General features: G+C 53.1%; 1 protein-coding gene across 5 annotated transcripts in view; it reads right to left on the reverse strand.

Moving 5' to 3' along the window:
- MYLK (myosin light chain kinase) overlaps positions 1–16,694 on the reverse strand; it is a 104,140-nt gene that overhangs the window by 23,303 nt on the left and 64,143 nt on the right. For all 5 annotated transcript variants that reach the window (XM_041002643.1, XM_041002644.1, XM_041002642.1 and 2 more), the window contains 4 exons: positions 13,822–14,124; positions 7,126–7,161; positions 6,931–7,024; positions 4,433–4,636 (listed from right to left, as the gene is read on the reverse strand). In XM_041002643.1, coding sequence (XP_040858577.1) covers positions 4,433–4,636; positions 6,931–7,024; positions 7,126–7,161; positions 13,822–14,124 — 637 coding nt within the window. The remainder of the gene's footprint in view (positions 1–4,432; positions 4,637–6,930; positions 7,025–7,125; positions 7,162–13,821; positions 14,125–16,694) is intronic.

Below are 16,694 nucleotides of genomic sequence, written 5' to 3' on the forward strand. Positions count from 1 at the left end.
GCTGCAGCTTTCTGAGTTCCTGAAGCCCAACCTTGAGGTGCAGCAGGGCCTCCTGGTTTCTTGCTTGGGGATAGTGTGGTGGTGAGGGACCCCTGCCCTGCACCTGCTGAGTTGCTGGGGGTACTTGGGGAATGTATCTGGGCCAGGCAGCTTCAGAGGTGGGCATGCATGGAAAGATCCAGACATGACCACCCTAACATAAGGAAGACCCCTGGGGAGATTCTCTCCCTCAAATGACCATAGATGAATACAGGAGCATTCCTGTACGTAGGCCATGTCCTTTAGCTATGGAGAGCTGGAGTTTAAAATACACACAGTTCCCATCATCATTTATTTTGCCCAGTGAGGAACAGGGGAAAAAAAAAACCTTCAACAAAAAGGAACCTTGGCAAGTGTTCTAAAATTAGTCGGCTGCAGTCCATTCTACCTACAGCTGTGATGCATTCTCTCTTGGGCGAGGGCTACAATCCCAGGTTACTCCTTGTTCAGGCTGCAAAAAGCATCCTCTCTGCCTGGAGAGGTTTCATTTAAGTAATACTTAATTACTTTTAAAATTATTTAGGAAGAAGACGGACAGAGGGAGAGGTGGAGAAGGAGGGAGAGTATCTTCCATCTGCTGTTTCACTCCCCACATGTTTGTAATAGCTGAGGCTAGGCCAGGCTGAAGCCAGCAGCCTGGAACTCAATCCAGGTCCACTCACGTGTGTGGCAGCGACCCAAACTCCTGATCCATCAGCCACGGCCTCCCAGGCTGTGCTTTATGAGGCAGCAGGGACCCAAAGCTGAGCTGGCTCTCGGACCCGAAGCTGAGCCAGCTCTCAAACCCAGACACTCTGACATGAGATGTGGGTTCCTCCAGCAGCGTCTTAACCATTGTATCAAAAACGCAGGCCCACTGCCTAGTCTTTAAATCCTGGTCATAGTCAGTCAGCTCCGAGCTTCTATTCCAGGCCCTGGCCAGTCAGTGTGCAGCCCTGCAGTGTGTCCCAACTCGGGTCTGTCCCAGTCCCAGCCCCTGCTCCCCCATCACCTTCCTCTGCTCACTGCCAAGAAAGTTGAATCCCTCCCTGGCAATGCAAACAATACCCAGATACCAGGAAAGCCATTTCCACGAGGGCCCACGGTCCACCAGCGGTGTGCCTGCCACACAGCGGGGGCTCTGCACCCATTCATCATAGTTTTGACAACCTGTGGTGGCCCTTGTTGCTGATCCCGCCCAGCAGAGTGGACAAGAATGCGCTCCTGGAAGGGATGAGCTGATGGCCACGAGGGGGAGCTAGAACCGAGACTTTCAAAGCCATCAGAGCGAGGGTCACTGCACGGTCAGCAGGTGGCGCCCTGGCCCTTAAGCCTTGGGTTCTGGAGTCCAACTTGCCTCCAACCTCAGTGTTTAACCATCTCAGTGCCTCAGTTTCCTCAGCTGTATGATGCAGATTGAAACCGTTCTCCCCCACCTCTGCTCCCCCACCTGCCTGAGCTGTTGCAGGTGCAGGGTTTGAGCAAAGGGAGCGCAGGACACACCCAGCACTCAGTATCCATGAGCAATATTTTACTTGGACGAATCCCTTGGGGGCCTCTTGTTGGAAAATTTAGATTCCTCACAGTCCTCCCCTTTTTGATTGAGCTCTTGGGAGGGATTTTAGGCACTCTAGGTCGATCCTAGCTCAGACATATTTGAAAAATCCTGGCTTACTCAACTACCTCTGCTCTGAAGAGCCTGTCCCTACTCCCCACCTCCTCTACCTCCCCTGGGGAAGGGGCCTGGCCCGGCCTGGCAGTCTACACCTCTGTGTCTGAGCACCACATGTGTGCGCATGTCTGCAAAAGCTCCACCTCACCTTTGGACCCTTATTTGCAATTGATAATATCTGTTCCCTGGCCCATGTTGGATTTTAAGCTTGAGAGTCTGGGGGCTCTTAGCCACGTGCTGTTCCCACTGCACTCCTGTAGGTGACTTACTCAACATTACAGGTGCGATTCCTTTCTAGGATGGGAGGCATTGGACCAGCAGGATTAATGGTTCTGTAGGTTCCTCTTCAAAACACTCACGATTAAGGGTGGACAATATCGGAAGCAGCTCACTGCCCATTGAGACAAGGACTGCCAAGGGTTACAACTGGGCCAGAGAAAGTTATGTATTGGATAAATTAACACTGAACACTCAGGTAAATGAGCAAATGAGTAAACATTGACCGGCACCAAGCCTACCTAATCCCAAGGGATCAGGTCAATTTTCCCTGGAACTCTAGACCTTAGCCAGGCCTCACTGGCGAGCCAGAAGGGATGGTACTGTCCGGGAATGCTACCCCGGGGCCCTCAACCCCCCTGGCTCACAGCCTTGGGCTTGTGTGCAGGGTCCCACCACCAGGTGTCATGGACCATGCCATTCCAGAATAAGGAGCTCCAGATGCAGGCCGGGGTCTGCAGGAAGGCGCCCTGATTCTTAGCTGGCTTGCTATGTGATGGGAACGCGTGCCATACTCAGCATTTGGGAAGGTTCCTTCTTTATTCTCAGTGCATCTGAGGGTCCTGGAAGATAGCTTCACTTTCCTCTATCCCATGGTTGCTAGTGGCTTCTCCATCCAGTTAGGACAGCAGCAAACTGCACTGCTAAGATCCCCCGCTGTCCCCGCATGCCCTCCGGGCCCTGGGCTGGAAGGCAGGAGCTGGGAGCGAGGCACAGCAGGAGACAGGTCTGCTTCCTTCTTCCAGGGTAGAGCTCTTCTTGGGAGGGATGGGGGGTGGGTTCCTCAGCCCCTCCCCTGCTGTGCTGGGGTCCCTTTTGGCATCTGTGCATAGCTGCCTTGCTCCTGTCCACAGGGGGAGGTGGGGAGGCGGGGGACGGCGGATGAAAGCCAGACCAGCTCAAACCTCCTTATGCTTCCTCCCTACTTTTTCCATCCTGCGTGCCAACTCCCAATTCCGAGCTAAGTATGGTATTCTGCCCACTGGCGCAGCTGCCCAGCTCTCCCCAGACCCGGCTGTCCCCCTCCCTGCACCCTCCCCCCTCCCAAACCCTCTCATGAAATTGCTCTAGGTTTAAGTTCTAAAGATAAGACATTTTGCCACTTGTCCTTGCATGCCCACGCTGCCTGGTCTACGCAACCTGTTCTAGGACAAAAGTGAAGGCTGTGGCCTGTGGGGCTAGCCTGAGAGCAGAATGAAAAGCTGACATTTGCCCAGTCTCGCTGGCCTCTGTATTCCAACAGTGGAAGGCTCAGATGCTGGGAGCACCTCCCCAAGGGGACTGGCATGCCCAGAGCCCAGACAGGGCAAGTCCAGGACACTGGAGGCCATGCCACAGTTTTCCCAGACATTCCAAAGTACTTGCCATTGGGTCCAGGACTCGCGGGCTTGTGGGAGTTGATCTACCAATCTACATGGGCACGAGTGAGAAGAGGCCACAAATGTGTGTGCTGGGACCCAAGCTTCTGGGCTGGCTCCTGAACTCCAGGAAGGCCCTACTTCTCGGAGTTCCGGAGTTCCTGTGGGGCCGTGGGAACAAGACCCAACCCTGGCACTGACAAGGTGCCTCCTTGCGCAGCAGTGTGGTGAGCAAGGACAGGGCGTGAACGCACGCAGCTACCTATCGTGTTGACAGGTGGAAAAACAGGAACACACCGATCACATTTGCTTGTATGTCTGTAAGGACACGGATCAAACCAACGAAACGGGTTAGCTGTGCGTGGTGAGGGGTGACGACAGGGTGTGCGGGAGACTCGTCACTGTGTGTTTTCTGATGCGATGGCACCATAGATCCAACAAATTCAGTTAAGAAAGGAAACTTGACAAAAATGCAAATGCTATGGAGGGATGCCTGGTTTTAGAAACCAAACACAGAGAGAGAGAGAGAGAGTAAGAGAGAGAGAGAGCATGTGCGTCCATGCTGGGCCACACCAGTACTCAGAGGTGAGGGAGGTGGAGACCTGGAAGGCAAAGGAAGTGAGCAGTTTCTAGGATGCCCTGGCTGGAGGCCCTCTGGTCCATCCCTTATGCCTTTGCCCAGCCCAGCAGAGAAAGCACTGTGGGTTTTGGAAGGTTACAGCTGCACTGGGGACACAGAGAGGGATGGGGAAATGGAGTGGCACAAGGGGAGGCCAGGAGTCGGGGGTGGGGTTCCACTCCCAGGTTCCACACACCCCCACACCTGGTTCCCATTCAACTTCTCAGGAAAATCATGCCATCTCTCCCCTTGCACTTTCAACCACTTGCATCTCAGCAGGGCGTTGGCTGCTAAGCCAAGGAGCCCCAGGGGAGCTTTGGCCTTTGTGGGTGAGAAGGTCCACTGCACAGGCTGTGTGGGTGCCCGTGTGGGTCAGGGTCAGTGCTGCACGCAGACCCTCCTGGTTCCCACTGCTCAGCCCTGGCCTCGTGGCCTCTGGGTACCTGGCCTGTCAGTCCCATCCCCGCGTGCAGTCACAGAGCCACTCACATCTCCAGGACCATGACGATGTTGGCCTTTTCTTCGAAGGCGTCCACGCACTGCACCAGCTTGCGGTGGTGCAGGCAGTTCATGATGCCGATCTCCTCCCGGATAGCCTCCTTCTCTTTGGCCGAATATGCCTTGAAGAATTTCCCTGCCCAGATTTTTCCAGTTTTCTTTTCTACCAGTCGGAAGACCTGTCCAAATTTCCCACTGCAGAGAAAAGGGGGGAGAGAGAGAGAGAGAGAGGGTAAGAGACAGAGGTCACCCTGAGACAAGCTGTCAGTTAAGTCGGAGTTGGCATGTTGGGGGTCTGTGGGACAAACAGGGACCCGTTTCATTGGGACATGGCCACACCTGTTGGCTCCCATAACATCACTGGTGGCTCTTGTGCTGCACCAGCCCAGGGGGGCTGTTGTGACATGGGGTGTGACTTGTGGGCATAAAAGACCGATACTCTGCTCTTCATAGAAAAAGCTTGCCTGCTGCTATCCTGGATCAATGAAGAACATTTTGAAAATTGCCACTCATCTCTTCCCATTTTTATTTGAAAGGCAGAGAAAGAGAAAGGTCCTTTTCATCCTCCACTTCACTCTTCAAACGCCTGGCAGCAGCTGGGGCTGGGCCAGGAGTCGGAGACTCCCTCTGGGTTTCCCATGTGGGTGTCAGGGGACCCAAGGACTTGAGCCACTCCTTGCTGCCTCCCAGGCTGTGCCCTGGCAGGAAGCTGGATGGGAAGTGGAGCTGGTACTCAAACCGAAGCTTTCTGATATGGGATGTAGGCATTCCAGTCAGAGGCTTAATACCGAGTCTCATGCCCACCCCAAGTGGGGTGCCTCTTTAATGTGCTAACTTTCTAGCTTTGACCTTGGCTGACGGACTTCTGTTCCTTCCCAATCGTTGAGTTGAGCTTGTTCTTCCTAAGCAGGAAATGGTTGAGCAGTTCCCTTCTTTCTACTCCACCCTCCAGCGTGGGGCCCTGGCCAGAGTCCAGGGAGGGCCCTACTACCCTCTGCAGGGTCCTTTGATACAGCACCCCTCTCCACAGATCTGTGATGAGGCGGGCATCATTTGGGAGGATGCATGAGTTTTGAAACTTTTCTCTGCAATGACATAACAGATGTCTTGGGAGTGAGGATGCCATGTCCCACACTGGAGTGCCTAGGTTCAATGCTAGCTCTGCCTGCCTGACTCAGCTTCCTGCTACTGCAGATCTTGGGGAGCAACAATGATAACTCCAGTGGCGGCTGGGTCCCTGTTCCCTGTGGGGGATCCTTGGCCTAGGGTGCTGGCTGGGTCCCTGTTCCCTGTGGGGGAGTCCTGGCTTAGAGTGCTGGCTGGGTCCCTGTTCCCCTTGGGGGAGTCCTGGCCTAGAGTGCTGGCTGGGTCCCTGTTCCCCTTGGGGGAGTCCTGGCCTAGAGTGCTGGCTGGGTCCCTGTTCCCTGTGGGGGAGCCCTGGCCTAGAGTGCTGTCTGGGTCCCTGTTCCCCTTGGGGGAGCCCTGGCCTAGAGTGCTGGCTGGGTCCCTGTTCCCCTTGGGGGAGCCCTGGCCTAGAGTGCTGGCTGGGTCCCTGTTCCCTGTGGGGGAGCCCTGGCCTAGAGTGCTGGCTGGGTCCCTGTACCCCTTGGGGGATCCCTGGCCTAGAGTGCTGGCTGGGTCCCTGTTCCCCTTGGGGGAGCCCTGGCCTAGAGTGCTGGCTGGGTCCCTGTTCCCTGTGGGGGAGCCCTGGCCTGGAGTGCTGACTCTTAGTTCTGGCCCTGACCATTGACAGTATTTGGGGAGTGAACTTACAGATAGGAGCTCTCTTTATATCTCTCTGTATCTTAAATGCACTAAAATATATGGCTTTAAAACATTGAAAAGAATTATATTTCCTTGTTTACAATCTTCAAAGCGCCCTCCTATTTCCCAGAAACCCCTGGAAATAAAAACTGAGTCTCATTCCTTTCTGTTCCACTTCCTTGGACTCCTCCATGGATAGAAAAAAATAAATTGTTCACAAAGGCTGTGATTGAGCCAAGCCAAAGTCAGGGGCCAGGAGCTCTGTCAGCCCAGGTACTTGAGCCATCTTTTGCTTCCTTCCCAGGATAATTAGCGGGGATCTGGATTGGAAGTGGAGCAGCTGGGATTTGAACCAGCACTTCCACATGAGTTGATAAGAGTCGTAGGGGGCAGCTTAAGTGACTGTGCCATAGCACCTGCTCCTCTGTGCATCTTCAAGATGTGCTAAAGCTAGTGTTGCTGAACATGGATTCCCAGTCGGTTTCAGAGAGACCCTGCACAGAATCCAATCCAATCCTGCACTTGAACAGAGGGTCAGCAAAGGAGGGACTTGCCCCAGGCTGTGGCAGAGGTGGGTCAGGGGCAGAGAGGGGGCAGAGGGCCAATCCCTCCTCTTTCTGTAGGAATCTTAGCCCAAGGAGAAGTCTAGGGAGAGAAGAGGGCTCAAGACTCTGAGTTTCACAGTGGGCCCTGTTGCCCCTCACCCAGCATCCCACTCCACTTACGATCCTAGTCTCTCTTCGATGTCATAGAAGTCAGACACTTTCTGCTCGGTGTTGATTGTCACCGTCCGGTAATCGATCTCGGGCTCCTTCTCGTCTGCAGCAGAACAGGTCAGAGGGAGTGTGAGCCATCACGTCCCCTGCCTAAGCATCCTCTACCTGCCACCCCACTCCAGAGGGAGCTGGCCCAGCACTCACCATCATCCGACACCTCCTCCACTTCATCCTTTGGCTCTGGGACAGAGAGGACACGTGGGTCAATATTGAAGGCAATAGAGAAGACAGCCAGGCTACAGCTGCAGACAATCCTGGGGCTGCTCCGTCTATACCACCCACAGAGCTGGTGTGGGAAGTCCTGGCTGCCCACTCCCACTCCAGCCCTCTCTCAGCGACTGTCTCTCCATCCCTGCCTCCCTGTCTTGTTTCCTATCGTGCACCCTTTTCCATGTCCCTTCACTCCCTCTAGCCTCCCAGAGCCCCCACGTCTGCCCACTTCCCCCACTGGCCACTTTCTGCCCAGGCTCTGGAGCTGGCAACTGATGAACTCTTCTGGCTTGGAACCTGCCAGCCACTGGCTGAACATCTTTGTGCAGTTCCCTGCCTGCCCTGCGCCTTGCCAGGCAACATGAATACATGCTCCTTCTTTCTGGAAGTGGATCATTTAGTCGGAGAGCCACAAGTAGATTTGGAGTATCACTTAGGAAGCTTCCCTAGTTCAGCCCAGACTACTGTGGGACAGACTGAACCCATGGCACCACAGTGGAGAGAGCAGACACCAACGGGTGCTTATGAAAGCACACCTGTCTTCCTCAGAAGCAGCCCACAGGCTGTGTCTTACAGCAAAGACAGAAATGGGAGGGGGTGTGAGTACCCCCCTATGTAGACCTAATAGCCAGGCAGGCAGGAGGCAGGTGGGAAGGGACCCAGCAACCCCCCAGCCCACAGTAGCAGCTGTTCACACAGATGTGGCAGGAAGGGAACGGGGCACAGAGGACAGGCAGGCACATAGCTCCTAGCACCAGCTTTCATTGCCCTTGAAACACACCTGCCTGTGGCAGCAGGTGCTGGGGCTTGGTGACCAGGGCAAAGGTTCTCTGTCTCTTCATGTGTATGAGGAGGGAGTAATGGCAGGGGCTTCCAGGGTCCTGGCTGGCTCTGGATGCCAAACTCTGCAATGTGCTTGGTGGCCCTGGCAGCTCAGGACCTAGGGAACAGCTTCCTGAGGGACTAGGATAGTGAGAGAGATCATGGGGTGCGGGGACGATGTATGAGATGTAAGTGTGTGAACGTAAGTGTATGTGAGAGGGTGTGTGTGCAGGTGAATGTGTGTATATGTGAGGATGAGTGTATGGGACAGTGCGAGTACATGTGTGTGCATATGTCAGAGAAGGATAGTGTTTGAGAGTGTTAGGTTGTGTGTATGGACATGCATGAGACTGGATGTATTCGTATGTGCATGTGTGATGATATGTGTGATAGTATGAGTATGTACATGTGCGTGTGTGTGTGTGAATAAGACTGTGGGAAGGGTGGGGTTTGTTGAAGCCCCAGTAGAGCTCTGTGGTGGACAGGAAAGGCACCTCACATGGGGACCACTACAGGAAGGTGCACGTGGGTCCCAGCAAACTGAGCTCTGCTGGGCTTTGCAAGTCCAGTGTCTGGGATGTAGGTGCGAGCTGGTAAGGAGGGGCTGCATCGAACTACCCTGTTAGGCTGAGGAATGAACCAATGCCTGGAGCCCCAGCACACGAGCAGGGGACCAGGGACATGAGCCCTCGATGGGGTAGGTTCCCCTGCTAGTGTGTGCCCAGGAGTGAGAGACGCAGTGACTCATGCAGAGTCCCTTATGTGCTACACAATGCCACCGAGTGGGAGAGGAGGCCCCAAGGGATTAAGAATTTACAGGTGACAAGCATGGCCCAATAGCAGTGCACCTGTAGGCTCCTTAACAGTCGCCATGCAGGGAGGGCTTAGCTACTCTACACTTTGGGCGCCACGTCCTGAGCATTTACCTAAAGCCCAGGATGGGAGCTACTGGGTCCTCCAGAGCTCCAGCAGCAGATTGCTGTTACTGGGAAGAGTGTGCCAGCACATATACACACAGGTATTGCACAGCACACACTCTGCAAGGGCTTGGGTCCCTGCTCTGGTATGCTGGAAGGTGGAAGTCTGCTGTGAGTTGGAGGGATTATGGAGGACCCTGAATGTAGGAGGACTGGGAGCTGCCCCATTAAGACACCCAGAAAAAAGGCCAGGAGTCCCTCTCTGTGACACAAGTCCAACACTGACACAAGGTAGAAGAACTTCCAGGGCACAACAGGCTAGGCTGCCACCTGCAATGCTGACAGTCCCTATTCAAAGACCGATTCCAGTTCACTTCCAATCCTGTTTCCTACTAATGCATAACTGGTAAGGCAGCAGCAGGCAGCCCAAGTGTTTGAGCCCCTGCCCTTCACACAGAAGACCCCGATGGAGCTCCAGGCTCCTGGCTTTAGTGTGCCAAGGTCGAGCTGCAGACTGCTCATCAGCTCATGAATGCAATAGCATGTGGGAACCACATGGTTGAATCATCAGGAATGTCAAGTAGTGTCTAAGCCAGGTCAGTGATGTCACTTCAGACAGGTCCTGGAGGGTCCCAGGAAGATCAAGCTGATCCTTCATCACTGATCTTAAGGGTAAGCTAAGAAGTGACCACCCAGGGTGCCCTGAGACTGCAGTCCTGGCCTCCCCAGGCATCCTTGATTTTCCTGCTCCCCTGTGCTGCTCTAAGGTGACACAGGAACTGGAGTGCCCGGAACAGTGCACAGGCTTTCTCAGCATGGTCTCTGCAGGAGGACACTTGGTGCCCTGTGCGTGGAGGAGCAGTGGTGCTTGGGTGAGCCTGGGGTGGGGATTCCAGTGACCAGCACAGAGAACTTTACTCTTACTCTACAACCACTTCTTTCTCATATAGTCCAGAGTAGAGCCAGCCTTCTGGTCTACCTTGCAAACACCTGCCTCTCACCTCTGTCTCCCGAGGCAGCTGAGGAACAGGTGGGATTTTCAGAGGACATAAACCCCTGAACTGAGCTCATGGTTGTGCAGCAAATTTTCCTTTAGGGGAAACTCTAATGGATACCCACCCTGCCCCCAGCTGTTCCCTTCAGTCCTGCAAGATGACCACCAGTGGAACCAAGCCTCTATTCAGAGTGGGATGTATGGCCCACAGCTACTGCCCAGAGCAGTGCCCTTCCACAGCCCAAGGACTGTTGCATGCCCAGCGGGCACTAGAGGGCGACCCAGTCTCAGAGATGGCTTCAGGCCCAGGCTTGGCAGTTTCCCCATCTCTACTGCTTTAGGGTTGCCAGGGTCTCTTTGGCCAACAACCTACATAGACCAGAGCCAGTGAGGGTTGGAACCCAGGAGGCGTGAATTGCCAGGTTGTGGTGGGGGAGTTCAAGGACTGCCTGGAGTGGGAGAGGGCAGGTCCTATGCAGGTAGTTGACTCTGTTCTGGGAGGGAAAACCCAGGCTTGGGGGTGGCTCTGGCGCAGCCAGAGGAGCCCCTGGAACCAGTTGGAGAGCCCTGCTTTGTCTTTTGTAATGCCAAAGGGGTGCCTGGAACATGACAGAAGTGTGGGGTGGAGGGCAGGCAAACAGGGATGGCACAGAGAGCAGGTTGAAGCCAGGGCCCCAGTGGTGCTGGTGGGGATAGAGGCAGTGCTTGGGGCTGCCGTTAGCTGGGCTTTAGGTGCAAGGGCTGATGGGCGCTGCCCCTTCACTACAGCCTCTACACTCCATCTTCAAGGAAATCATCTGCCACGACCTTTTACCCACCCACTCCCTCCACACCTACATGCCCCACTTGTCCACCCTGTCTGAGAGTCCTCCTCCCTCAAGCTCAAACCTGGCCAACTGCCTTTTCTCTCCCTTGACACCTGCCTTAGACAGCCAGCTGGGCCTGTGGTGGGGAGTCACTCTCTGTCTGGAGGCCCTGGGGGGCTGGAACCCCTCCTCTGGATATCAAGGATTTAAACACAGCCCTTGTCTGCTGTCAGGAGAGGGGCTGTGGTGGGTGGGAGGGGCTGCCCAGCGCCTCCTCCTTGCTATGAATCCTCCCAGGCCATCTTTGTGGTTTACACACAGAGCACACCTGGTGGGCCTCCGTTCCAGGCCAGGGCCATCTGCTTATTGCATGCCATCTTGCTGACCCATGTCTTGTCACTTTTCTAAGAGTTGTCCCCTGGAGCTCGGCTTCCCCTCCTGCTACCCTCTCTAATCATTCTGCCACTGCTCATTTGAGAGAGATATGGTTGTGTGTGTGCCTGCATGTGTGTGCATGTATGACATTGTATGTATTGTCATGTATGACACTGTACGTGTGTACACTGCCATATATATATATGACATGTGTATATGCATGATGTTACTTGTATGAGACCATGTATATGACAGAACACATATGATAGCATGTGTGTATGACATGTGTATGAAATACATCACATCGTATTGTATGAAGCTGCATGTATCATGCATATATGACAAGTGTATATAACATCATGTATATGAAATCACAAGCACACATATGACATATGCATATGTCTGGGTACATGACATTGTGCATATGATGACACTGCATTTCATGATGCCGTGTATGGAGCTGAGGCTCAGCCATGCTGTCCAGGGCCCCTGTACCCTTTCTGTACCTTCTAGTGGCTCTATTGGGCAAAGTCTGCCTAGCACGTAGGCAGCCCATTGAGACTGGAAGCTGCCTCCCCTACGTGCCTGCCTGTGACTCTCCTGGGACTCGGAAGCAGAGTTTTCATGGCTATTTCACCTATCTTTTGCAACTCAGAGGGTAAGAGTGTAGCAAGGACAGTCCAAGTGCTCAGGGAGCCTGGAATCTCAGGGTCACAAGGAGTCTGCAGGGGAGAGACTGTGTCTCCCACATCTCTGCCCCACTACACCCTTAACCTCAGAACCCTTCCACCTTCACCCCCAATCCGTCTTCCTGCTCGTCATGCCAAATGTCCTGAAACAACAGCCCATGCTCCTAGCTTCTCTTTCTTCCATTTCTTCCTTCGCCAGAGCATTCACAACGGTCGCCATCAACCACCATAGGCCCAAACCCGAACACCCTTCTGAGTTCCCATCTCTTTCACCTGCTCACACACATGTGATTCAGGTCCCCAGGCCATCTGCCACCTACTCCCTCTCCTGTCCCCATAAAGCAGGTCCAGCCTCCCAGAGGCTCACATTGCTCCCCCTTCCCTCCCCAGTCCTTCCGTCTGGTCCTGTAGGTTCCTTTATTGTGGTTCTAGGGTTGGCTTTCTCTATTGCCTTCTTGGTGAGTTCATCCCTGTACTCTCAGCTTCAACCACCCGTTAGAAGGTGCAGCTTTGTAGCATTAGTCAAGCCTTTCTCTGGTGTGCCAGATGACATCTCCCCTTTGATATCCTTCAGACCCTCTCAACCTAACAGGCCTGCAGCCAGAGCTCCCCCCTACTCCCAGGCATCCCTGTTCCTAATCCCCACCTCACTCAGGGCAAGCGACCTCAATGGAACCAACGGGGGGCTGAGGCACTGAGCGAGAAGCCTCTGTGAGCTGGAGTGTATAGCTTCGCCCCTCTGAACCTCATGTCCCTATGTGTAAAATGTGGGGTGAGAACAGCACCTAGACTACAGCAACTGAGATGGGAGTGGCAGCAGGTAGACAAAGCAATCAGCCCCTGGGTAGCACAGACCAAAAAGTGCTCAAGGCATATAGACTATGAAGTCATGGTGATCGTCAACCTATGCACTGACTAGTGGTTGCCCAGGCCATGAACCGAGAGCCATCTCACACTGTTCCCACTTACCCCTCTACTCTCTGCCCAATGGGCCATCGACACAGGTCAGCTTTCCCTTCTCTGCCCCCTGCTCTGGGACCTGGCTGATTCCAGGCTCACTCCACCAATACACTCTGTGCAGATGCATGCACAAATGCCCCCCAGTGTTAGATGTGTTTTAAGGCTCAGCAGACCCTTAGCACTGGGTTGGGTGGGAGCCTGTTCCTTCTCACAACTGTAAAGGCCCATGATGGCCTTCGCAGCTTCACCCAAGTTGTCCTTATCTTACTTCCTCCTGTTCTCCCTCACTCTAAATACAACCAGGCGGCACAAACATGTCCCACAAAACCACACATTCCTTCCATTACACTCACCTTCACTGCCCCTGTTCCCTCTGCATGGAAGGCCTTTCCATATCTCCTCTACCTCCCGGATTCCAAGTCTTCTCTTTTTTTCTTTTCTCCAAGACTCAGCTTAAATATCACCTCCTTCAGGAAGCTTCCCGCACCCATGACAAACTTTGCAGGTTTCTACTATGCCACCTGGCTTTCTGCTGATATCACCTATACAGGATGCACCCATGTCCTTATGGTTAGCCATCTGCAGGTCTGTCCCCCTAGATCTGAATCTTTCTGTCTTTGTGCCCCAAGCATCAGACACCAAATATCCACTCAAAGAAGAGAGCATTTTAAAAAAAATTTTTTTCAGGAAAAATGGAATTACAAGGTAAGTTTACTTTGGTGCAAATTTTTTTTGAAATTTGTGCATAATGAATTTTTTGGTGACTTCCGTCCTATAAGTGTAAGAGAAAGATGGAAGAGGTAGAAGGTGGGTACAGGACTTGAGGTCCACCTGAGACCTGTTCCTGAGTGACACAACATTGCCTCCAGGTAGCAGTGCACCCAAATTGCTAGATTAGTGTTTCCTGAAAAAGTCAAGCACCCCGAGCTTAAGAAGGAAGATGGTGTCCAGAGGCCCTCCATGCACCAATGCTTTCTCAGTGCCTCTGTACTGCCCATCTACAAGACTCGCAGGGCAGTCACGGGGCTTCACAGAGGGCCCACGGGGAAGCAAGAAAGGCAGCTTACCCTCGGGCTTCTCGCCCACTGTCGTGAGCTCCGACTCCTGGCTCGGCTCACTGGTGCCATACACGTTGATAGCACGCACACGGAATTTGTACTCGCGGTCAGACAGCAGGTCGCGCACGTTAAAAGAGGTACTGCGGCACGTGGCAACTTCCTTCCACAGCTTGTCCACCGAGTCCCAGATCTCCACGCTGTAGGACTGCACTGCACTGCCTCCGTCGTAGGAGGAGCCGTACCAGGACAGGGTCAGTGAGGAGCTCCGAATGTCAGAGGCGCACGGTGTGCCAGCTGGCGGGTCTGGCTTATCTGGAGACAAAGAAACACGGGGTCACCCAGACTCTCCAAAAGGACAGGAGAGAGATGTGCTCGAATTAACTTGGTCCTGGGGAGAAGTGGCCTTGGGACACTCCTTGGAGAGAGGGGGTCTGGGAGGATCCAGACTCTCCCTCCCCTTGTGTCTCAGGCACCGCCATACACACAGACACAGCAGTTCAGAGAGCCTCACCAATACCCATTTGCTTGAAAAACAAAAAAAATGTTTCAGGACTAAGTTTCAATCTGCACGTTAAGATTTTCTGTGCTCTGAACAAGTCCTAAACACACATCTCAGAATAAACAGATCTAGGAAGCTGCCCAGAGGCGTGTACTGTTTCCCATCAAAAGTAAGCTTTGAGAGTGTTGACGGTGTGTGTGTCCTGCAGGCCTGAGTCTATGTCCAGAGTGGATGTGAGTGGATGTGTGTGCGTTGTGTGTGTGTGTGTGTGAGTCCTTGCAGGCATGAGGCTGTGGGCAGAATGTATGAGTGGATGTGTGTGTGTGTGTGTGTGTGTGTGTGTGTGTGTCCTGCAGGCCTGAATCTATGTCCAGAGTGGATGTGAGTGGATGTGTGTCCAGAGTGGATGTGTATGCATTGTGTGTGTGTGTGTGTGTGTGTGTGTGTGTGTGTGTATCCTGCAGGCCTGAGGATGTGTCCAGAGTGGATGTGTATGCATTGTGTGTGTGTGTGTGTATATGTGTGTGTCCTGCAGGTCTGAGTCTATGTCCAGAGTGTATGTGTGTGGGTGTGCGTGTGTGTGTCCTGTAGGCCTGAGGCTGTATCCAGAGTGTGAGTGGATGTATGCATAGGTGTGTGTGTTGCATATGTGTGTGTGTGTGTGTGTCCTGCAGGTCTGAGGCTGTGTCCTGAGTGGATGTGAGTGGATATATGTGTGTACATTCATGTGTGTGTCCCTTACGACTGGCTTTGACCTGTGTTTAGACTGTGTGTACATGTGTGTCCAGTGAGCCTAAGGCTATGACTCTTTGTTCAGTGTGTGTGTGTGTGTGTGTCTCTCCTGTAGGCCTGAGACCATGACCCGTGACATACCTCAAGGTTTGCTCTACTTCCTCTGGGTCTTGGAGAACACTAAACTGCTTGAGGGGCAGTTCAGTGAGTCATAAAGTCCCACTCAGGAGCTGCTGGCCAGTCTGTGTCTCAGCTTCCCTCTCTGTTAAGGGCTGTTGGTAAGAGTGCTAGGTCCCCAGGCTGTTGTCAGGCAATTCTTAGCAATGTGGCTGGTGTGACATTGGTCATGACCACGGCTGTCACTGTGTGTTTCTCTAACTCTGTGATACAGGATCATGCCTACCCTATACCTTTTTGATCCTTGCAGACCTAGCCCTCCACCAACAAGGTCACCAATCTGCGACTGTGGCTGCTGCCTTCCCAAGGCTCTTGAGCCTTGTGGAGTTTTGTGAACCACTGACTTGAGTAAAGCTGTCCTACTTACGAGTTCTGGCTTTGGTGGGTGCTTGGTTAATTATAGATGTGTGTGCTCGGGCATGCTCCTTGCCCATCAATACAGTGTGAGCTCACAGAGCCTCACAAACCAGCCATTAAAGCCATGCGTATGGGTGGGTACCTGGTGCAGCGGTTCAGCCGCTACATGGGATGCCCGTGTCCTGTCCTGGAGTCCCTGGGTTCAAAGCTCAGCTCTGCTTCAGATCCCACCTTCCCACGCATGTGTGCCCCGGGAAGCAGCAGTGATGGCTCAAGATGCTTGGGTCGCTGCCATCCACATGGTCAACTTGGATTGAATTCCAGGCTCCTGGCTTGGGCCTGGTTCAGCTCTGGTTATTGTGGGCATCTGGGAAATGAACTTAGTGGATGAAAGATCTCTACGTATCTTGCAAGTAAATTAAAAAGAATTTTAAATGTATTTTTAAGAAAAATCAAACAAACCACCTTTCAAGTTATGTGGACTCAGAAGCTGTAGGAAACTTGAGACCAGTTTGCTGATTTTACGATTTAATAAATGGTGCTAATCTGTTCCTGCTTCTTGGGCCATTTACAAGCCTCAAAGAAGCAATCACTGGCAAGCAGAGCTTTTGATGCCCACTCTCCCACCCCTGCCAGGCAGGAGGGCTCAAAGGAAATGTTCTGTACACATGGGCAAAATAACCATCTGTGCTACACATGCGTGTATATGTACTACACATGTACATCTATGGGTGAATGTGAATACAAATGTGCAAATATGTATGTGAATGCATGTATGTATGGTGTGCTACACACATGTGCCTTATCACAAGAATGTGTGTACACATGTGCAGGTCTGGGCCAATGTGCTATGTATCTGTACATGTGTGTATACATGTGTGAATGTGTACATGAATGTACACGCAGGTCTGAATGTGCTTGTGTGTACATGGACAGATATACCTAGTTGTTCTCAGCTCTCCCCCTGTCCTCCAGGCCAGGGTGTGCCGTTGGAAGCCATCCATCCCCAGCAGCCCGGGCCTGGACCTCGTCCTGGGAATGGCTTTGGGACAGTGACAGAGACGCTTTGTGGCGTCTGCAGTCAGGCTATGATGGAACCACTTTCACTGGCTGTTTA

Source organism: Ochotona curzoniae, unplaced genomic scaffold (genome assembly GCF_017591425.1).
Source record: "Ochotona curzoniae isolate NIBS_2020 unplaced genomic scaffold, NIBS_Ocur_1.0 scaffold_2587, whole genome shotgun sequence".
NCBI classification, from domain to species: Eukaryota; Metazoa; Chordata; class Mammalia; order Lagomorpha; family Ochotonidae; genus Ochotona; species Ochotona curzoniae.